This window comes from Coregonus lavaretus, assembly GCF_964263955.1.
Source record: "Coregonus lavaretus genome assembly, chromosome: 23".
Lineage (NCBI taxonomy): Eukaryota > Metazoa > Chordata > Actinopteri > Salmoniformes > Salmonidae > Coregonus > Coregonus lavaretus.
Genome location: NC_140010.1, coordinates 15,629,808 through 15,653,451, shown reverse-complemented (window position 1 = coordinate 15,653,451; position 23,644 = coordinate 15,629,808). Strand labels below are relative to the sequence as shown.

General features: G+C 44.1%; 1 protein-coding gene across 1 annotated transcript in view; it reads right to left on the bottom strand.

The window, feature by feature from the left end:
* The window catches only part of LOC311150637 (adhesion G protein-coupled receptor L2-like), a gene marked incomplete at its 5' end in the record, with an annotated part of 133,947 nt that overhangs the window by 95,140 nt on the left and 15,163 nt on the right, over positions 1-23,644 (bottom strand). Inside the window, one exon of the mRNA XM_084188128.1 lies at positions 2,893-3,106. Coding sequence (XP_084044254.1) covers positions 2,893-3,106 — 214 coding nt within the window. The remainder of the gene's footprint in view (positions 1-2,892; positions 3,107-23,644) is intronic.

Sequence of the window (23,644 nt, the reverse complement as noted above, 5' to 3'; positions counted from 1 at the left end):
CGGAAAAAAGCTTGTCCGAAGAAGACAAGGTGAGCGCTACCATCAGTCCTGTGTCATGCCAACAGTAAATTATCCTGAGACCATTCATGTGTGGGGTTGCTTCTCAGCCAAGGGATTGGGCTCACTCACAATTTTGCCTAAGAACACAGCCATGAATAAAGAATGGTACCAACACATCCTCCGAGAGCAACTTCTCCCAACCATCCAAGAACAGTTTGGTGACGAACAATGCCTTTTCCAGCATGATGGAGCACCTTGCCATAAAGCAAAAGTGATAACTAAGTGGCTCTGGGAACAAAACATCAAAATATTGGGTCCATGGCCAGGAACTCCCCAGACCTTAATCCCATTGAGAACTTGTGGTCAATCCTCAAAAGGCGGGTGGACAAACAAAACCCCACAAATTCGGACAAACTCCAAGCATTGATTATGCAAGAATGGGCTGCCATCAGTCAGGATGTGGCCCAGAAGTTAATTGACAGCATGCCAGGGCGGATTGCAGAGGTCTTGAAAAAGAAGGGTTAACACTGCAAATATTGACTCTTTGCATAAACTTAATGTAATTGTCAATAAAAGCCTTTGACACTTATGGAATGCTTGTAATTATACTTCAGTATACCATAGTAACATCTGACAAAATATCTAAAAACACTGAAGCAGCAAACTTAGTGAAGACTAATAATTGTGTCATTGTCAAAACATTTGACCACGACTGTATAAGTAATATGTTTTGCCGCCTGTGGCCTGCAAAACTATTGTTATGAAATGTGTATTCATTAATGGAAAGTATACCCGCTTTGAGGATAAGCCAGGAATGTTTAAGATGTTTATTTAGATGGAATATGTAAATGTAGGTACAATGAAGATGTCTGTTACATGATTTAATATGTCATATTTGGGTAAAGAGCTCCATGGTTAATGGTATGGTCCATAGGGAGGGGCCATAGGTATAAAGGTACCTGTTCAACCTGTGAGCTGGAGTGATGTTCTAGCTCTGGTATGTGAGCTGTGTGGGGAGGCTGTCCATAGCCTGGTATACCCCAACCTGCTACAGTATAGTTGGTTTGACAGGGTAGGCCTGATTGAGGCTTAGGTTTCGATTTATATTCAAACCTGTATTTTGAGAGTCTGTTCATTGTGTAAATACCTTTGTAGATTATGTAAATATTCATTGAATTTCGTCATTCACCTGGAACTGTGATGAGTGTGATGGAAGGAGTCAGGCGCAGGAGGGTAATCACCGAATACAGAGTTTATTCCTTCGTTACACAAAATACGCTGGAATAGCGACAAACGAAACAGGCACAGGGGAAACTATCTACCCTGGCAATACACTGTAATGCTATCTCCATATAATACATAGGCACATGGGAAATATCTAACCTGGCAACAAAATGGTACGAGTAGCTCCACCGAGCTACACTACTCTCACATTCAAACAATCACCCACAAGGACAAGGGGGCAGAGGGAACACATATACACAAACTAATGAGGGGATTAGAACCAGGTGTGTGTGATTGACAAGACAAATGTGATGATGATAATTGGGGCAGCAGTGGTTAGTAAGCCAGTGACGACGAACGCCGAAGCCTGCCCGAACAAGGAGGGGAGGCAGCCTCGGCGGAAGTTGTGACAGGAACTACCTTTCACTGTTAATAAACTGGACACTATTTTGCACCTGATCCTGAAGCCTCCTGCTACTTACTGCCCTTAAGGCTGCTCCAACATCCAGTCCCTACGACATGGGGTCCTTTAAATACACACCGTCGGGCTAGGTCCGGCGCAACAGCAGAGTTAAAGTGATGAATGCAGCCTAGTGACTGTACTGTAGCTAAATGTCCTGGGAGAGTGTTACTAATATAAATTGTATTTTAAGGGGGGAAGGGGCATTGCTGAGGGCGGGGAGCTGGGCCGTGTCAATGCAGTACAAGTGTTGCAAAAAAGAAGCCAAAGGTAGGAAACAGAGGGATTACGAAGGAGGTTCATGTGACTCTTTGGGTCCTTTTGAGCCGGACCGGCTGGCTGGCTGACTGATTGTGCAGCTGCAGTGGTACTATGCAGGAATGCACAGACCATATGGTCTAGGGTTGCTACTAATGACCCCCTGTCCAGTTTTTACGGTCTAGAGTTTCACAACATTACCCCCCAAAAAACATTGGATTATTGAAAGACAGGGAGCTGTGGGTAAACTGTCTGTTTTTTGTCTGCAAGTTGAGAAGGTGACAAAACCACTAGTTTATTAGGGTTACCACCCAAACCAAAACCACTAGTTTATTAGGGTTACCACCCAAACCAAAACCACTAGTTTATTAGGGTTACCACCCAAACCAAAACCACTAGTTTATTAGGGTTACCACCCAAACCAAAAACACTAGTTTATTAGGGTTACCACCCAAACCAAAACCACTAGTTTATTAGGGTTACCACCCAAACCAAAACCACTAGTTTATTAGGGTTACCACCCAAACCAAAAACACTAGTTTATTAGGGTTACCACCCAAACCAAAAACACTAGTTTATTAGGGTTACCACCCAAACCAAAAACACTAGTTTATTAGGGTTACCACCCAAACCAAAAACACTAGTTTATTAGGGTTACCACCCAAACCAAAACCACTTGTTTTGATTTGCAGGTTGTGCATCCAGAATTACTAGACTGGACTCTAGAATATCGTACCACCACATATCCATAACTAACTTCAGGTTGTATTGTGTAACAAGACCTTTCTGTTCTATAACCTTTGAAATACAATCTTGTAGACCTTGGGTGAGGTAGCAGTTGACTCTTACCTTTGTGATATGATCTTGTAGGCATCGGGGAGGTAGCAGTTGACTCTTACCTTTGTGATATGATCTTGTAGACCTTGGGTGAGGTAGCAGTTGACTCTTACCTTTGTGATATGATCTTGTAGGCATCGGGGAGGTAGCAGTTGATGTTCTCCATCTGGAACGGTTCAGCATCGCAGATCTTGTTGTCAGTGCGGCCGTAGTTGGCCGTCTCGATCATGATGACATCAGCACCGGGGCAGCGGAGATCAATGGCGTAGCCCTCGCAAGAGAGCTCTCTTCTGACCAGGCCAAACGGCAGAGCGGCACGACTGAATCCTGGGAGAGAGGAAGGAAGGGAGGAATGGATGGAGGGAGTGAGAGAGAGAGAGAGATGGAGATAGAGAGAAAGAAAAAGAAAGAGAGATATTAGTACAAAAACTACAATAATATACTGCATTTATAGGTTGGGGAGACAAAAGTACACACTAACATTAAGTCATTGAGTGATTTGATATCTTAGGAGATAGTACAGACGGCCCGAGCATCAAAGGAAATCCATTACATTAGTAACTGCAGACCACTCGTCCAATGTTTACAACAGTTTAAAACAGAACAGTCATAACATCCAGTACAACAAGAACAAGGAAAAAATAATTACCAATTTCTCTATGGTCTCACTTTCTGGCAAAGATATCACATCAAAGTTGTAGGATATCTGAAGTTCTAAAGTCATTGTATAAAAGTCAATGTAACAAACCAGGGAACAAATTCAAATACACCTTAACACAAAACTATAATACACAAAATCCCTCTCTCACTTCCTCCTCCAACTAAATTTGAATGGTTAGTTTCGACAATGTGGCACAAGCTCCCTCATTAGATTTTTGGTTTCTTCTGTTTTTCGATCAGTAGAGCAACAGGCAGAAAATAGCCTAAATCTACCAGCAGCAGCATGGAGTGTAATTTAATACATTTTACAGTGCCAACGATCGAAGAGGGGACTGTCTGGAGTCCACAAAGAAGAAAAAATCTATAAACGGAGCTCAGCAGATGTGAACACCAGCCAAATAGCGGTGCTTTGGGGAAAATTAACTAAACTCTGCAAAAAAAGAAACGTCCCTTTTTCAGGACCCTGTCTTTCAAAGATAATTCGTAAAAATCCAAATAACTTCACAGATCTTCATTGTAAAGGGTTTAAACACAGTTTCCCATGCTTGTTCAATGAACCATTAACAATTAATGAACATGCACCTGTGGAAAGGTCGTTAAGACACTAACAGCTTACAGACGGTAGGCAATTAAGGTCACAGTTATGAAAACTTAGGACACTAAAGAGGCCTTTCTACTGACTCTGAAAAACACCAAAAGAAAGGGTCCCTGCTCATCTGCGTGAACGTGCCTTAGGCATGCTGCAAGGAGGCATGAGGACTGCAGATGTGGCCAGGGCAATAAATTGCAATGTCCGTACTGTGAGGATCGGTACATCCGAGACAGTGCTACAGGGAGACAGGACGGACAGTGGCAGACCACGTGTAACAACACCTGCACAGGATCGGTACATCCGAACATCACACCTGCGGGACAGGTACAGGATGGCAACAACAACTGCCCGAGTTACACCAGGAACGCACAATCCCTCCATCAGTGCTCAGACTGTCCGCAATAGGCTGAGAGAAACTGGACTGAGGGCTTGTAGGCCTGTTGTAAGGCAGGTCCTCACCAGACATCACCGGCAACAATGTCGCCTATGGGCACAAACCCACCGTCGCTGGACCAGACAGGACTGGCAAAAAGTGCTCTTAACTGACGAGTCGCGGTTTTGTCTCACCAGTGGTGATGGTCGGATTCGCGTTTATCGTCGAGGAATGAGCGTTACACCGAGGCCTGTACTCTGGAGCGGGATCGATTTGGAGGTGGAGAGTCTGTCATGGTCTGGGGCGGTGTGTCACAGCATCATCGGACTGAGTTTGTTGTCATTGCAGGCAAATTCAACGCTGTGCGTTACAGGGAAGACATCCTCCTCCCTCATGTGGTACCCTTCCTGCAGGCTCATCCTGACATGACCCTCCAGCATGACAATGCCACCAGCCATACTGCTCGTTCTGTGTGGGATTTCCTGCAAGACAGGAATGTCAGTGTTCTGCCATGGCCAGCGAAGAGCCCGGATCTCAATCCCATTGAGCATGTCTGGGACCTGTTGGATCGGAGGGTGAGGGCTAGGGCCATTCCCCCCAGAAATGTCTGGGAACTTGCAGGTGCCTTGGTGGAAGAGTGGGGTAACATCTCACAGCAAGAACTGGCAAATCTGGTGTAGTCCATGAGGTGGAGATGCACTGCAGTACTTAATGCAGCTGGTGGCCACACCAGATACTGACTGTAACTTTTGATTTTGACCCCCCCTTTGTTCAGGGACACATTATTCAATTTATGTTAGTCACATATCTGTGGAACTTGTTCAGTTTATGTCTCAGTTGTTGAATCTTGTTATGTTCATACAAATATTTACACATGTTAAGTTTGCTGAAAATAAACGCAGTTGACAGTGAGACGACGTTTCTTTTTTTGCTGAGTTTATTTTGCTACATTTTTGCACCCCCATCAACAAATTATATTGAAAAGGATTTTCACCCTTAATTTTTTACCTAAAAACAATAAAATGTCAAGCCATAAATACCTTGGAAGCACAAATAGATAAAAATTTTTTTTTTTTAAAGGTCATCAACAATGAAATCCAGTAATTATGTATTCAAACTTTGAAGCACATACTGTCACAGTTTGCAGTTTCTTTTTGAGACAATCACAAAGAAAAGTCCTCAAGTTCCAGAAATGCAATTGGTGTCCCATTAAATAACTAAGTTTGAGGCAGTAGCAATGCATGAACTGTCAATAATCACTGTTGTCTGTGGCAACAGTGTGCCTCCACAAGAGGCCAGCTGCAATTTGTGTTTTCTGCCACTGCACTACTCTCCTAATTAGTCTCTCCTTTCAGCATGTTACCTTCTCAGCACTCCCATTGGCTCCTTGGCATTGTCATGTAATAAAACAAACCACCCGAGGTTCGCTTGTACCCGCCTGCTAATTGCACCCACACACACTTTTGACACCCAGGGCCTGAAGCAATTAGCAATTGTTTGAACGAATGGCTCAAAGTTGAAGTGATTTCGGCTTGAAATTCCTACTACCATGAGACCCCGACCTTGGCTCACACGTCTGTCTGTCCGCTTGTCATAATCTAGCCTGTAGCGGTGCCTTGCCTTGTTCTATTATATAATGGTATTCTGTGTAGGTTCCACAAATGTCGCAGACAAACACTGACGAGTGTCAAGCAAGGTTTGAATACAAAAATGGATATAAAGCACCTGTAAGAATTTCTGAGGACTTGATAGAGGCACCAACCAGCTCTCAATAGGAAAATCCCTTATTATGCATTAACCATTTTACAAAATAATGCTATGGGTTTTCATACAAGATTACGATATATATATATATATATATATACTAGGGCTGTCAAAAATAGCGCGTTAACGACGTTAATTAGTTGTTTGCTGTTAATTACGTCAATTTTTTTAACGCATTTCACGCATGCGCAGTGTGACAAATTATTCAGGTCAGGAAAGTGGTTGGGAGCTAGAGGCGAGATGGAGCAAGGTGAGCAAAGTGGGCCTATTGACGGATTCAAATATAAAAAGAATGATGATGGTACAGTTAACAAGTACAAGGTTATTTGCAAGATTTGTAAGAAGGAGTTTCAATTTCACCGGAGCTGTTCAAGCTTGAAGTACCATGTCAACGCCAAACATGCGTTTGCTGGGCCGTCAGATTCAGCAAGTGGTTTGCGCCAGACCACGCTGAATGTTTGCAGGCAATTAACAAAATCAACCTCAGATAATTTGACCAACACAATAGCAAAATGGATTGCAAAGGATTGTAGACCCATTAGCATTGTAGAAGACTCAGGTTTCCTTGATGTTTTGCAAGTGGCGTCTCAAGACTCATTCTATAAGCCACCGTCAAGAGCCACAGCCAAAGACAAATATTATGGTGTGTAGTATGTTTCAGCTTGATTTAAAACACCATTATTTGGCTGTGTTAATAAACAGACATAATATGAAAATTATGTATCTGTGTCCTGTTATTTATCTTTTGGTATGCATTTCAGAAAAAAAATGGTTAGGATTCAGGTGTAATTGCAAATAGTGATTAATCATGATTAATCCACTGAAAATTCTGATTAATTTGATTAAAAATTTTAATCATTTGACAGCCCTAATATATACACATACATACAGTGGGGGAAAAAAGTATTTAGTCAGCCACCAATTGTGCAAGTTCTCCCACTTAAAAAGATGAGAGAGGCCTGTAATTTTCATCATAGGTACACGTCAACTATGACAGACAAAATGAGAATTTTTTTCTCCAGAAAATCACATTGTAGGATTTTTTATGAATTTATTTGCAAATTATGGTGGAAAATAAGTATTTGGTCAATAACAAACGTTTCTCAATACTTTGTTATATACCCTTTGTTGGCAATGACACAGGTCAAACGTTTTCTGTAAGTCTTCACAAGGTTTTCACACACTGTTGCTGGTATTTTGGCCCATTCCTCCATGCAGATCTCCTCTAGAGCAGTGATGTTTTGGGGCTGTCGCTGGGCAACACGGACTTTCAACTCCCTCCAAAGATTTTCTATGGGGTTGAGATCTGGAGACTGGCTAGGCCACTCCAGGACCTTGAAATGCTTCTTACGAAGCCACTCCTTCGTTGCCCGGGCGGTGTGTTTGAGATCATTGTCATGCTGAAAGACCCAGCCACATTTCATCTTCAATGCCCTTGCTGATGGAAGGAGGTTTTCACTAAAAATCTCACGATACATGGCCCCATTCATTCTTTCCTTTACACGGATCAGTCGTCCTGGTCCCTTTGCAGAAAAACAGCCCCAAAGCATGATGTTTCCACCCCCATGCTTCACAGTAGGTATGGTGTACTTTGGATGCAACTCAGCATTCTTTGTCCTCCAAACACGACGAGTTGAGTTTTTACCAAAAAGTTCTATTTTGGTTTCATCTGACCATATGACATTCTCCCAATCCTCTTCTGGATCATCCAAATGCACTCTAGCAAACTTCAGACGGCCCTGGACATGTACTGGCTTAAGCAGGGGGACACGTCTGGCACTGCAGGATTTGAGTCCCTGGCGGCATAGTGTGTTATTGATGGTAGGCTTTGTTACTTTGGTCCCAGCTCTCTGCAGGTCATTCACTAGGTCCCCCCGTGTGGTTCTGGGATTTTTGTTCACCGTTTTTGTGATCATTTTGACCCCACGGGGTGAGATCTTGCGTGGAGACCCAGATCGAGGGAGATTATCAGTGGTCTTGTATGTCTTCCATTTCCTAATAATTGCTCCCACAGTTGCTTTCTTCAAACCAAGCTGCTTACCTATTGCAGATTCAGTCTTCCCAGCCTGGTGCAGGTCTACAATTTTGTTTCTGGTGTCCTTTGACAGCCCTTTGGTCTTGGCCATAGTGGAGTTTGGAGTGTGACTGTTTGAGGTTGTGGACAGGTGTCTTTTATACTGATAACAAGTTCAAACAGGTGCCATTAATACAGGTAACGAGTGGAGGACAGAGGAGCCTCTTAAAGAAGAAGTTACAGGTCTGTGAGAGCCAGAAATCTTGCTTGTTTGTGGGTGACCAAATACTTATTTTCCACCATAATTTGCAAATAAATTCATTAAAAATCCTACAATGTGATTTTCTGGAAAAAAAATCTAAATTTGTCTGTCATAGTTGACGTGTACCTATGATGAAAATGACAGGCCTCTCATCTTTTTAAGTGGGAGAACTTGCACAATTGGTGGCTGACTAAATACTTTTTTCCCCCACTGTATACACACACACAGTGCCTAAAAAAGATATTCATCCCCCTTGGCGTTTTTTCTATTTTGTTGCATTATAACCTGTAATTTAAATGGATTTTTATTTGCATTTCATGTAATGGACATTCACAAAATAGTCCAAATTGGTGAAGTGGAATGTAAAAAATAACTTGTTTCAGAAAATTATAAAAATAAATAACTGAAAAGTGGTGTGTGCATATTTATTCACCCCCTTTGCTATGAAGCCCCTAAATAAGATCTGGTGCAACCAATTACCTTCAGAAGCCACATAATTAGTTGAATAAAGTCCACCTGTGTGCAATCTAAGTGTCACATGATCTGTCACATGATCTCAGTATATATACACCTGTTCTGAAAGGCCCCAGAGTCTGCAACACCACCAAGCAAGCAGCACCATGAAAACCAAGGAGCTCTCCAAACAGGTCAGGGACAAAGTTGTGTAGAAGTACAGATCAGGGTTGGGTTATAAAAAAATATCCAAAACTTTGAACATCCCACAGAGCACCATTAATCCATTATTAACAAAATGGAAAGAATATGGCACCACAACAAACCTGCCAAGAGAGGGCCACCCACCAAAATTCACGGACCAGGCAAGGAAGGCAATAATCAGAGAGGCAACAAAGACACCAAAGATAACCCTGAAGGAGCTGCAAAGCTCCACAGTGGAGATTGGAGTATCTGCCCATAGGACCACTTTAAGCTGTACACTCCACAGTGCTGGGCTTTACGGAAGAGTGGCCAGAAAAAAGCCATTGCTTTAAGAAAAAAATAAGCAAACACTTTTGGTGTTCGCCAAAAGGCATGTGGGAGACTCCCCAAACATATGGAAGAAGGTACTCTTGTCAAATGAGACTAAAATTGAGCCTTTTGGCCATCATGGAAAATGTCTGGCGCAAACCCAACACCTCTCTTCACCCCGAGAACACCATCCCCACAGTGATGCATGGTGGTGGCAGCATCATGGTGGTGGACTAAACACACCTCCCTCTGCAACCGGATCCTGGACTTCCTGATGGGCCGCCCCCAGGTGGTAAGGGTAGGTAGCAACACATCTTCCACGCTGATCCTCAACACGGGGGCCCCTCAGGTGTGCGTGCTCAATCCCCTCCTGTACTCCTTGTTCACCCATGACTGCATGGCCAGGCACGACTCCAACACCATCATTAAGTTTGCTGACGACACAACAGCGGTAGGCCTGATCACCGACAACGATGAGACAGCCTATAGGGAGGAGGTCCGAGACCTGGACGCGTGGTGCCAGGATTACAACCTCTCCCTCAACGTGATCAAGACAAATGAGATGATTGTGGACTACAGGGAAAAAAAGAGGACTGAGCACACCCCCATTCTCATCGACGGGGCTGTAGTGGAACAGGTTGAGAGCTTCAAGTTCCTTGGTGTCCACATCACCAACGAACTATCATTGTCCAAACACACCAAGACAGTCGTGAAGAGGCCACGACAAAGCCTATTCCCCCTCAGGAGACTGAAAAGATTTGGCAAGGATCCTCAGATCCTCAAAAAGTTATACAGCTGCACCATCAAGAGCATCCTGACTGGTTGCATCACCGCCTGGTATGGCAACTGCTCGGCCTCCGACCGCAAGGCACTAGAGGGTAGTGCGTACGGCCCAGTACATCACTGGGGCCAAGCTTCCTGCCATCCAGGACCTCTATACCAGGCGGTGTCAGATGAAGGCCCTCAAAATTGTCAAAGACTCCAGCCACCCTAGTCATAGACTGTTCTCTCTGCTACCGCACGGCAAGCGGTACCGGAGCGCCAAGTATAGGTCCAAAAGGCTTCTCAACAGCTTCTACCCCCAAGCCATAAGACTCCTGAACAGCTAATCATTGCTACCTGGACTATTTGCACTGCCCCCCCCCCCCCCCCCCTCTCTTTTACGCTGCTGCTACTCTGTCTATTATTTATGCATAGTCACTTTAACACTACCCACATGTAAATATTACCTCAATTACCTCGACTAACCAGTGCCCCCGCACATTGACTCTTGCACTGGTACCCCCCTGTATATAGCCTCCCTACTGTTATTTTATTTTACTGCTGCTCTTTAGTTATTTGCTGTAATTTTTTTTACTTAACACTTTTCTTTAAAAAATGCATTGTTGGTTAAGGGCTTGTAAGTAAGCATTTCACTGTGATGTCTACACTTATTATTTATTTTTTGTCATTTAGCAGACGCTCTTATCCAGAGCGACTTACAGTGAGTGAATGCATACATGTTTTTTTGTTATTTCTTTCATACTGGCCCCCCGTGGAAAGCGAACCCACATCCCTGCCGGCCAAACCCTCCCCTACCTTGGACAACGCTGGACCAATTGTGCGCCGCTCATGGGTCTCTCGGTCGCGGCCGGCTGCGACAGAGCCTGGACTCGAACCAGGATCTCTAGTGGCACAGCTAGCAGTGCGATGCAGTGCCTTAGACCACTGCGCCACTCGGGAGTCATACACCTGTTGTATTCGGCGCATGTGGCAAATAAAATTTGATTGGATTTGCTGTGGGGATGTTTTTCATCGGCAGGGACTGGGAAACTGGTCAGAATTTAAAGGAATGATGGATGGCGCTAAATACAGGGACATTCTTGAGGGAAACCTGTTTCAGTCTTCCATAGATTTCAGACTGGGATGGAGGTTCACCTTCCAGCAGGACTATGACCCTAAGCATACTGCTAAAGCAACACTCGAGTGGTTTAAGGGGAAACATTTACATTTCTTGGAATGCCTAGTCAAAGCCCAGACCTCAATCCAATTGAGAATCTGTGGTATGACTTAAAGATTGCTGTACACCAGCGGAACCCATCCAACTTGAAGGAGCTGGAGCAGTTTTGCCTTGAAGAATGTGCAAGATCCCAGTGGCTAGATGTGCCAAGCTTATAGAGACATACCCCAAGAGACTTACCCCAAGAGACTTCCAGCTGTAATTGCTGCAAAAGGTGGCTCTACAAAGTATTGACTTTGGGGGGGTGAATAGTTATGCACGCTCAAGTTCAGTTTTTTTGTCTTATTTCTTGTTTGTTTCACCAAAACAATTATTTTGCACCTTCAAAGTGGTAGGCATGTTGTGTATATCAAATGATAAAAAAATATATACATATATATATTTTTTAATTGCAGGTTGTAAGGCAACAAAATAGGAAAAATACCAAGGGGGGTGAATACTTCCGCAAGCCACTGTGTATATATGTATGTACAGTGCATTCGGAAAGTATTCAGACCCCTTGACTTTTTCAACATTTTGTTACGTTACAGCCTTATTCTAAAATTGATTAAATTGTTTTTTCCCCCCTCAATCTACAAACAATACCCTATAATGACTAAGCAAAAACAGTTTTTTAGAAATCTTTGCAAATGTATTGAAACCCCCCCTCCCCCTGAAATACATTTACATAAGTATTCAGACCCTTTACTCAGTACTTTGTTGAAGCACCTTTGGCAGCAATTACAGCCTCAAGTCTTCTTGGGTATGGCGTTACAAGCTTGGCACACCTGTATTTGGGGAGTTTCTCCCATTCTTCTCTGCAGACCCTCAAGCTGTGTCAGGTTGGATGGGGAGCGTCGCTGCACAGCTACTTTCAGGTCTCTCCAGAGATGTTCAATCGGGTTCAAGTCCGGGCTCTGGCTGGGCCACTCAAGGACATTCAGACTTGTCCCGAAGCCACTCCTGCGCTGTCTTGGCTATGTGCTTAGGGTCGTTGTCCTGTTGGAAGGTGAACCTTCTCCCCAGTCTGAGGTCCTGAGCGCTATGGAGCAGGTTTTCATCAAGGATCTCTCTGTACTTTGCTCCGTTCACTTTTCGCTCGATCCTGACTAGTCTCCCAGTCCCTGCCGCTGAAAAACATCCCCACAGCATGCTGCTGCCACCACCATGCTTCACCGTAGGGATGGTGCCAGGTTTCCTCCAGATGTGACACTTGGCATTCAGGCCAAAGAGTTCAATCTTGGTTTCATCAGAACAGACAATCTTGTTTCTCATGGTCTGAGAGTCCTTTAGGTGCCTTTTGGCAAACTCCAAGTGGGATGTCATGTGCCTTTTACTGAGGAGTGGCTTCCGTCTGGCCACTCTACCATAAAGGCCTGATTGATAGAGCGCTGCAGAGATGGTTGTCCTTCTGGAAGGTTCTCCCATCTCCATAGAGGAACTCTAGAGCTCTGTCAGAGTGACCTTTCGGTTCTTGGTCACCTCCCTGACCAAGGCCCTTCTCTCCCGATTGCTAAAGAGTCTTGGTGGTTGCAAACTTCTTCCATTTAAGAATGATGGAGGCCACTGTGTTCTTAGCGACCTTCAATGCTGCTGAATTTTTTTGGTATCCTTCCCCAGATCTGTGCCTCGACACAATCCTGTCTCGGAGCTCTACGGACAATTCCTTCGACCTCTTGGCTTGGTTTTTGTTCTGACATGCACTGTCAACTGTGGGACCTTATATAGACAGGTGTGTGCCTTTTCAAATCATGTCCAATCAATTGAATTTACCACAGGTGGACTCCAAATCAAGTTGTAGAAACATCTCAAGGATGATCAATGGAAACAGGATGCACCTGATGCTCAATTTCAAGTCTCATAGCAAAGGGTCTGAATACGTATTTAAATAAGGTATCTGTTTTTTAATAAATTTGCAAAAATGTCTAAAAACCTGTTTTCGCTTTGTCATTATGGGGTATTGTGTGTAGATTGATGAGGAAAATATTTAATTTAATCCATTTTAGAATCAGGCTGTAACGTAACAAAATGTGGAAAAAGTCAAGGGGTCTGAATATTTTCCAAATGCACTGTATATCAGTGCCTTCAGAAAGTATTCATACCCCTTGACTTATCCCACATTTTGTTGTGATACAGTCTGAATTCAAAATTGATTAAATATATATACAGTTGAAGTCGGAAGTTTACATACACTTAGGTTAGAGTCATTAAAACTCGTTTTTCAACACTCCACAAATGTCTTGTTAACAAACTATAGTTTTGGCAAGTTGGTTAGGACATCTACTTTGTGCATCACACAAATCATTTTTCCCAAAAATGTTCTATAGGATTGAGGTCAGGGCTTTGTGATGGCCACTCCAATACCTTGACTTCGTTGTCCTTAAGCCATTTTGCCACAACTTTGGACGTATGCTTGGGGTCATTGTCCATTTGGAAGACCCCATTTGCGACCAAGCTTTAAATTCCTGACTGATGTCTTGAGATGTTGCTTCAATATATCCACATAATTTTCCTTCCTCATGATGCCATCTATTTTGTGAAGTGCACCAGTCCCTCCTGCAGCAAAGCACCCCCACAGCATGATGCTGCCACCCCCGTGCTTCACGGTTGGGATGGTGTTCTTCAGCTTGCAAGCTGTCCCCTTTTTCCTCCAAACATAACGATGGTCATTATGGCCAAACAGTTCTATTTTTGTTTCATCAGACCAGAGGACATTTCTCCAAAAAGTACGATCTTTGTCCCCATGTGCAGTTGCAAACAGTAGACTGGCTTTTTTATGGCGGTTTTGGAGCAGTGGCTTCTTCCTTGCTGAGCGGCCTTTCAAGTTATGTCGATATAGGACTTGTTTTTCTGTGGATATAGATACTTTTGTACCTGTTTCCTCCAGCATCTTCACAAGGTCCTTTGCTGTTGTTCTGGGATTGATTTGCACTTTTCGCACCAAAGTAAGTTCATCTCTAGGAGACAGAACGCGTCTCCTTCCTGAGCGGTATGACAGCTGCGTGGTCCCATGGTGTTTATACTTGCTTACTATTGTTTGTACAGATGAATGTGGTACCTTCAGGCGTTTAGAAATTGCTCCCAAGGATGAACCAGACTTGTGGAGGTCTACAAAAAAAAATCGGAGGTCTTGGCTGATTTCTTTTGATTTTCCCATGATGTCAAGCAAAGAGGCACTGAGTTTGAAGATAGGCCTTGAAATACATCCACAGGTACACCTCCAATTGACTCAAATGATGTCAATTAGCCTATCAGAAGCTTCTAAAGCCATGACATCATTTTCTGGAATTTTACAAGCTGTTTAAAGGCACAGTCAACTTAGTGTATGTACACTTCTGACCCACTGGAATTGTGATACAGTGAATTATAAGTGAAATAATCTGTCTGTAAACAATTGTTGGAAAAATTACTTGTGTCATGCACAAAGTAGATGTCCTATCCGACTTGCCAAAACTATAGTTTGTTAACAAGAAATGTGTGGAGTGGTTGAAAAACGAGTTTTAATGACTCCAACTTGTGTATGTAAACTTCCAACTTTCATGAATATATAGCAAATTATAAACATGGATGCTAATTGGCCTGTAGATTCTGCTTAGTTGAGATGTACGTGCCGTTGGGGGTTGTATGTTCATTCCATCTAGTCCAACTAACTGCTACAACTACTGTAATTACCCATGTACCCTTTATTTCATGAGAAACCTGTCCAGAATGGTGAATGATGAAACACAGACCGTGCGGCTTCAACTTCACCACAAAGACTAATGAACGGGTTCCGCGGCCATTCCTCATCGAGGGAGTGACAGCTTTATCACACTGGCTACAGAAAGCAGACAGAAATAATGCGTTTCATGGGGTTTTAGAGTTTCTCAATGGAGAAACCCTCCTTTGGAGCGGACTGTAGCTAGCTACCCCCTCACTGTATTTTCCCTCCTTTCCCTTCTGTCCACCAGCTAGCTATAGGCCATCTATCAGGGCACTATATGGTCTGATCACACACAGCTGCTATCAATTGAAGCCTAGCGATTGATTAAGCCTGGGGCTCGCTTGCCTCCTCCTCCTCCCCAGTACTGTATAGATCCATCTGGTCATAGGCAACACTATATCAATTAAGGGGGAGTATCTTGACTATACTGGGTGCCCACAAGGACAAATTGCCTCGTCCCTTGGCTCCCTTCAGATAGCATGGATCTCATTAATGACCGTCTTATGTCCTGGTAACTGGACACGTATCATGACAAATCTCTCCCCAAAAAGTGTATGTTTTGAGAAAATATTGTTTTGTTTTCCTATTGGGGAAAATAATGGACTGAAAAAATTATTTGTTTCTGTTTGAGAACTGCACATCATGTTCCTTCAATCATCATTAGATCCAACCGTTCGCAACACAATGAAGTGAACAGATGGATAACTGGTACTTTACAACGTAGCCACTTAAATTTTTTGGAACATCACTTTTATGTGGAGACTTTTATTAAAAGTAAAAAATGGGGCTGAGGTTTGCGCGGGGGGAGAAAAAAAATTGTGTGCATGATGTCTTGAGGAAGTGTGAAAAGATTTGAATCTAATGGCTCCATGTAGCTTTGTTTGACTGCTCTGCTCCAACTTTGCAGTGGGTAGGAAAATAACTGCCACAGGACACAAGCACGTTGGACAGCCACCTGCAGTTCAGAACAGTTCAGAAAACAGGAGGGAAAGTCGATAGCACATTCTGTGTGTGTAAAGAGAACGAAGCAAGGCTACCTCTCTCTCTTTATCGCTCCTTCAGACTAACATTAAATCATCCTACGGCTGCATCCAGCAGGCCAGTAAATCCAGTCAATAATATATTTTATACAATGGGTGGGTCAATTCCTGGATGCTGATTGGTTAAGACCGCATTCCAGCCGGTGTCTATTCTACAAGTTACCACCGGCTAAATCTATGACATTAAAATGCCTATTTACTCTGTTCCATATCACTGCGCAATCCACTCTCTCATCAGCCCAGCCAGGCAATGTATAAACTTGATCTCCACTTTAAAAAGCATCTAGACATTATCTCCCATTTCTTTTAGACTGGCATTTGATTTTCAACAGCGGAGATTTGTATAAACCTTGCTGTCTGTCTCTCTGACATTTGTAACATTGTTTGAATATTGAAATCCGATCTCCAGCTGTCCCATTGTAATGAATGTGTCCGGAGTCGTGACAAGACAGACAGGCAGCTTCTCTCAGCCAGTCGAAATCATGAATCAGCTGGCATAATTTTGATGTATATATACAAAGGCATTTAAATAGAAAACAGGTCAAACGAAATGAAATGCAGCAAGTTTGCCGTCTTTCCAGCTTCAGTTTGAAGTGATTGTGTTAGCTGTGTTGTTGGCTAGCTCCTCTGAACAGCAGTGTCCTGATGAGAGATCACATTTTCTATGCCAGGCGAAATTGCTCATCATTAGCTCATTGTTATGGATGTATCCAAATAAATGTCACTAGAAAACAGCTTAAACAAACTAAAATGCAGCTACTTTGCTATTATTCTGACTGCAATGTTTGACGAAGTTAGCTGTAGTTGGCTAGCTAGCAAGCGTAGGGGATAAGAACGTTGCCAGCCAGTATGGCAATGGAACATTTAGAATGAACGACTGGGTCGCGTCCATAGATACAGAACAAAAAGACTTAGCAACTGGGTCGCGTCTCTGGTAACCAAACCGATAAAACGAATGACCAGGCTTGGGTAGCAACCTTAGATTTGTTTCAGAACTATATCTCATGGAAGGATGAAATTGTATCAATACATTAATCAGAATAATGTTTTTAGTGAAAATATGTAAATCATTATTTGAATATGTTGGTAACCCATTGTATAAAAGTGATAATGCCCCCGAAGCCGATGTTTGGCACGGTTTGCCGGCCCTCGACGAACAACACCTGTGCCAATATATTCTCCAAACACCAGCTTCTCGGACATTATCACTTAAATATAGAACGCTCAATCGAATTGCCATGGCAACCGCTGTGCAAGTCTACTCTGTCCCATAATTGGCTGTGATCCCCTACTCCTGGCCCTGTTGAAACGACGGCGCCTTATCAAGCATTCTGGTCAGTGACTGACTGACTGGGGGAAAGAAAGTAGGCTTTTCAGATTCCTCCCCCTGACCAGCCAACGGTAAGCCTGCTATTGAGCTCCAGAGCACTGAGCAGGCAGGCGGGGCATCTGAAAAATACAGGCCCAGTCAGTGGCGCACTGCCATCGTCTTCATGCTTTTAAAACCCAGAGAATAAAACATAAATATTTTTAATAAAATTGGGGTTTGATATAAAGCTATTGGCTTTGGCCAACTGGGGAGCAGTTTAGAGCACCATACGATGACACACAGTATACAGTCACAGTCATGTTTAGCCCCTCATCCTAACCCCTTCATTTTCCCAGGATTGTTTTGTCCTTTAAAAGGTCTATCCAATACAACCTTTAGAACCTCTGATGTTAAGTCCCCTATTTAGAGGACTTTAAGCGATTCTGGACCGGATCCAGTGCCTTAAAGCCGATTTATGCTTGATCTGGCATGCTGTCTGGAGGATCCGTACGGAAGGTGTGATGCAATGCGGAGCCTCCGGAGGCCAAATCAAGCTCCGTACGGCAATGCCGTGTGCCTCCAAAATTCTTTAACAATGCGGAGGGCTCCGTATAACTCCATATAGCTCCACATTGACATGATCGGTTGACGGTAGGTGGGGCGGTACGTCCTGTATAAACACAAATTAACTTCCTTGATAACTCCCTTCACAACATCTCTGCTCTGCGAAGTATGAATGCCTTCACTTCTGCGGAGGCCACAACGCTGTAAATACTGTACGGCCAATGGAGATGCCGCATTGAACATAAAATCGTTTTTTATAGTGCCAGAAAGTACCATCTGCCTGCTTCCCACTGTCAGCGGAACTGACTTGAAGTGTCAGGTTACACACCCGACATTTGCATAGGGAGAGACACGTCCAATTTTCTGGCCTTTCCAGAAGAATCATCAAATTGCTCTCCTTCTCGGACACGGCATATTAAGGGGGACAGTCCAGCGATTTCAGCAATCATGGTCTTATCTCAATGTGATATTCTCTGCCAAAATTAGAGCTCTCAATATGAATAAACACAAAATGCTAAAATCACGTTGTGCATAAAGCTGAAGTTATAACGAGTCTAAAGACATTTGAATGGTGTCTCTGCGTCGCTCAGAGGAGGCTTGGCAGAAAATGGTCTGTCGTCAGTTATAGTGGGGAGAACAAGTATTTGATACACTGCCGATTTTGCAGGTTTTCCTACTTACAAAGCATGTAGAGTTCTGTAATTTTTATCATAGGTACACTTCAACTGTGAGAGACAGAATCTAAAACAAAAATCCAGAAAATCACAATGTATGATTTTTAAGTAATTAATTTGTATTTTATTGCATGACATAAGTATTTGCTCACCTACCAACCAGTAAGAATTCCGGCTCTCACAGACCTGTTAGTTTTTCTTTAAGAAGCCCTCCTGTTCTCCACTCATTACCTGTATTAACTGCACCTGTTTGAACTCGTTACCTGTATAAAAGACACCTGTCCACACACTCAAACAGACTCCAACCTCTCCACAATGGCCAAGACCAGAGAGCTGTGTAAGGACATCAGGGATAAAATTGTAGACCTGCACAAGGCTGGGATGGGCTACAGGACAATAGTTGGCGCAATTAGTAGAAAATTGAAGAAGTTCAAGATGACGGTCATTCACCCTCGGTCTGGGGCTCCATGCAAGATCTCACCTTATGGGGCATCAATGATCATGAGGAATGTGAGGGATCAGCCCAGAACTACACAGCAGGACCTGGTCAATGACCTGAAGAGAGCTGGGACCACAGTCTCAAAGAAAACCATTAGTAACACACTACGCCGTCATGGATTAAAATCCTGCAGCGCACGCAAGGTCCCCCTGCTCAAGCCAGCGCATGTCCAGGCCCGGCTCAAGTTTGCCAATGACCATCTGGATGATCCAGAGGAGGAATGGGAGAAGGTCATGTGGTCTGATGAGACAAAAATAGAGCTTTTTGGTCTAAACTCCACTCGCCGTGTTTGGAGGAAGAAGAAGGATGAGTACAACCCCAAGAACACCATCCCAACCGTGAAGCATGGAGTTGGAAACATCATTCTTTGGGGATGCTTTTCTGCAAAGGGGACGACTGCACCGTATTGAGGGGAGGATGGATGGGGCCATGTATCGCGAGATCTTGGCCAACAACCTCCTTCCCTCAGTAAGAGCATTGAAGATGGGTCGTGGCTGGGTCTTCCAGCATGACAACGACCCGAAACACACAGCCAGGGCAACTAAGGAGTGGCTCCGTAAGAAGCATCTCAAGGTCCTGGAGTGGCCTAGCCAGTCTCCAGACCTGAACCCAATAGAAAATCTTTGGAGGGAGCTGAAAGTCCGTATTGCCCAGCGACAGCCCCGAAACCTGAAGGATCTGGAGAAGGTCTGTATGGAGGAGTGGGCCAAAATCCCTGCTGCAGTGTGTGCAAACCTGGTCAAGACCTACAGGAAACGTATGATCTCTGTAATTGAAAACAAAGGTTTCTGTAACAAATATTAAGTTCTGCTTTTCTGATGTATCAAATACTTATGTCATGCAATAAAATGCAAATTAATTACTTAAAAATCATACAATGTGGTTTTCTGGATTTTTGTTTTAGATTCCGTCTCTCACAGTTGAAGTGTACCTATGATAAAAATTACAGACCTCTACATGCTTTGTAAGTAGAAAAACCTGCAAAATCGGCAGTGTATCAAATACTTGTTCTCCCCACTGTATATAAAATGGGGCCAAATTTGTACTGTCACTAAATATGATCATATTTATTTTACAGTTACAAGATGAAATCTTACAGTAAGTCATTTATAATTTGATTGTTACTATATTTAGAAAGCGTTTCACTCATTTCAAGCCCTATTCTTGCACTTTTGTTGATATATATATATACACGGTACCAGTCAAAAGTTTGCACGCACCTACTCATTCAAGGGTTTTTCTTTATTTTACCTATATTCTACATTGTAGAATAATAGTGAAGACATCAAAACTATGAAATAACACATATGGAATCATATAGTAACCAAAAAAGTGTTAAACAAATCAAAATATATTTTATATTCTTCAAAGTAGCCACCCTTTGCCTTGATGGCAGTTTTGCACACTCTTGGCATTCTCTCAACCAGGGTCACCTGGAATGCTTTTCCAACAGTTTTGAAGGAGTTCCCACATATGCCCCGTGTAGCTCAGTTGGTAGAGCATGGCGCTTGCAACGCCAGGGTTGTGGGTTCGATTCCCACGGGGGGCCAGTATGAAAAAAAGAAGAAATGTATGCACTAACTGTAAGTCGCTCTGGATAAGAGCGTCTGCTAAATGACTAAAATGTAAAAAGAATATGCTGAGCACTTGTTGGCTGCTTTTCTTTCACTCTGCGGTCCAACTCATCCCAAACCATCTCAATTGGGTTGAGGTCGGGGGATTGTGGAGGACAGGTCATCTGATGCAGCACTCCATCACTCTCCTTCTTGGTCAAATAGCCCTTACACAGCCTGGAGGTGTGTTAGGTCATTGTCCTGTTGAAAAACAAATGATAGTCCCACTAAACTCAAACAGATCGGATGGCATATCTCTGCAGAATGCTATGGTAGCCATGCTGGTTAAGTGTGCCTTGAATTCTAATCAACTCACCGACAGTGTCACCAGCAAAGCACCCCCACACCATAACACCTCCTCCTCCATGCTTCACGGTGGGAACTACACATGCGGAGATCATCCGTTCACCTACACTGCGTCTCACAAAGACACGGCGGTTGGAACCATAAATCTCAAATTTGGACTCCAAACCAAAGGACAGATCTCCACCGGTATAATGTCCATTGCTCGTGTTTCTTGGCCCAAGCAAGTCTCTTCTTATTATTGGTGTCTTTTAATAGTGGTTTCTTTGCAGCAATTTGACCATGAAGGCCTAATTCACGCAGTCTCCTTTGAACAGTTGATGTTGAGATGTGTCTGTTACTTGTACTCTGTGAAGCATTTATTTGGGCTGCAATTTCTGATGCTGGTAACTCTAATGAACTTATCCACTGCAGCAAAGGTAACTCTGGGTCTTCCTTTCCCGTGGCGGTCCTCATGAGAGCCAGTTTCATCATAGCGCTTGATGGTTTTTGCGACTGCATTTGAAGACATTTTCAAAAAGTTATTGAAACTTTCCGGATTGACTGACCTTCATGTCTTAAAGTAATGATGGACTGTCATTTCTCTTTGCTTATTTGAGCTGTTCTTGCCATAATATGGACTTGGTCTTTTACCAAATAGGGCTATCTTCTGTATCCTACCCCTACCTTGTCACAACACAACTGATTGGCTAAATTCTTCAAGCTCTGTCAAGTTGGTTGTTTATCATTGCTAGACAGCCATTTTCAAGTCTTGCCATTTTCAAACCGATTTAAGTAAAAACAAACTACGCCACTCAGGAACATTCAATGTCGTTTTGGTAAGCAACTCCAGTGTATATTTGGCCTTGTTCTTGTCCTGCTGAAAGGTGAATTTGTCTCCCAGTGTCTGTTGGAAAGCAGACTGAACCAGGTTTTCCTCTAGGATTTTGCCTGTGCTTAGCTCTATTCCGTTAATTTTTATCCCAAAAAAACTCAGTAGTTCTTGCCGATGACAAGCATACCCATAACATGTTGCAGCCACCACCATTCTTGAAAATATGAAGAGTGGTACTCAATTATGTGTTGTTGTCACACCCTGACCTTAGACATCACCTGTATTCTCTGTTTGGTTAGGTCAGGGTGTGATTTGGATATATTCTAGTGTATCTATTTCTATGTTGGCCGGGTGTGGTTCCCAATCAGAGGCAGCTGTCGATCGTTGTCTCTGATTGGGGATCATACTTAGGCAGCCATTTTGCCTACCTATGTTGTGGGATCTTGTTTCTGTTTCGGCTTGTTGCTGTTACCCTTTAGAACTTCATGTTCAGTTGCTTTTGTTATTTTGTCAAGTGTTTATTTAATAAATTAAACATGTACGCATACCACGCTGCACCTTGGTCCGTTCCGTTACACAACGAACGTGACAGAAGATCCCACCACCAACGGACCAAGCAACGTGGCCAGGAGGAGCAGACACCCTGGACACAGGTGGGGAAGACATTTTGGACATGGGAGGAGATATTAGCCGGTAAAGGACCCTGGGCGAAGGAAGAAGCCCAGGCAGGAGATGAACAACGGTGACGCCGACGGTGCCGACCACGAAGGAAGCACGAGAGGCAGCCCCAATAAAAAAAAAAATGGGGGGGCACACGGAGCAGAAGGAGGCCCTGAAAGGGCTGACTGTGGAGGAAGAGGAGGCCGCTATTTTAGAGGCCCTCCAAGACATGCAGCTCAGCACTATGAGAGAGGACATAACTACCTTACGGGGGCTGTTAGCTAAGTGAGAGCAGGAGAGCTCCCTTCAGAGGGAGGCGCTGCAGGAGGCCCACAGGGAGAAGGAGTCAGTGGATGCACGGAGAGGTGCTGGCCAGACAACAGGAGGAGCTGAGAGAGGAGTTAACCCTCCAGCAACAGAGAACTCAGTCCTTAGAGCACAGGGAGGAGGAGCCAAGTTTCAGTGTACTGAGAGAGGAGCTGGCCAGACAACAGGAAGAGCTGAGAGAGGAGTTAACCCTCCAGCAGCAGAGAGCTCAGTCCTTAGAGCAGAGGCTGGTGGAGCCAGGTTTCAGAAGAGAGCCAACTCCCGCACTCGCTTTGAGGAGCGTGTGACCGTGCAGGCACCAGGCTATGCACCGGCTTTACGTACTGTGCCGCCAGTGCGCCTTCACAGACAAATATGGCCCGTGCCTGCTCCTCGCACCAAACCAGTGGTGCGTGTCGCCAGCCCGGTACGCCCCGTACCTGCTCCTCACACCAAACCAGTGGTGCGTGTCTCCAGTCCTGTACGCCCCGTGCCTGCTCCTCGCACTAAACCAGTGGTGCGTGTCGCCAGCCCGATGCGCCATGGGCCAGCGCCCCACACTTGCCGGGCTCCAGTGATGATCCATGGCCTGAAGCCTCCAGTGATGATCCATGGCACGAAGCCTCCAGTGATGATCCATGGCACGAAGCATCCAGTGATGATCCATGGCACGAAGGCTCCAGTGATGGTCCATGGCCCGGAGCCTCATGCGACGGTCTGCAGTCCAGAGCCTCCTGCGACGGTCTGCAGTCCAGAGTCTCCAGCTCCTGT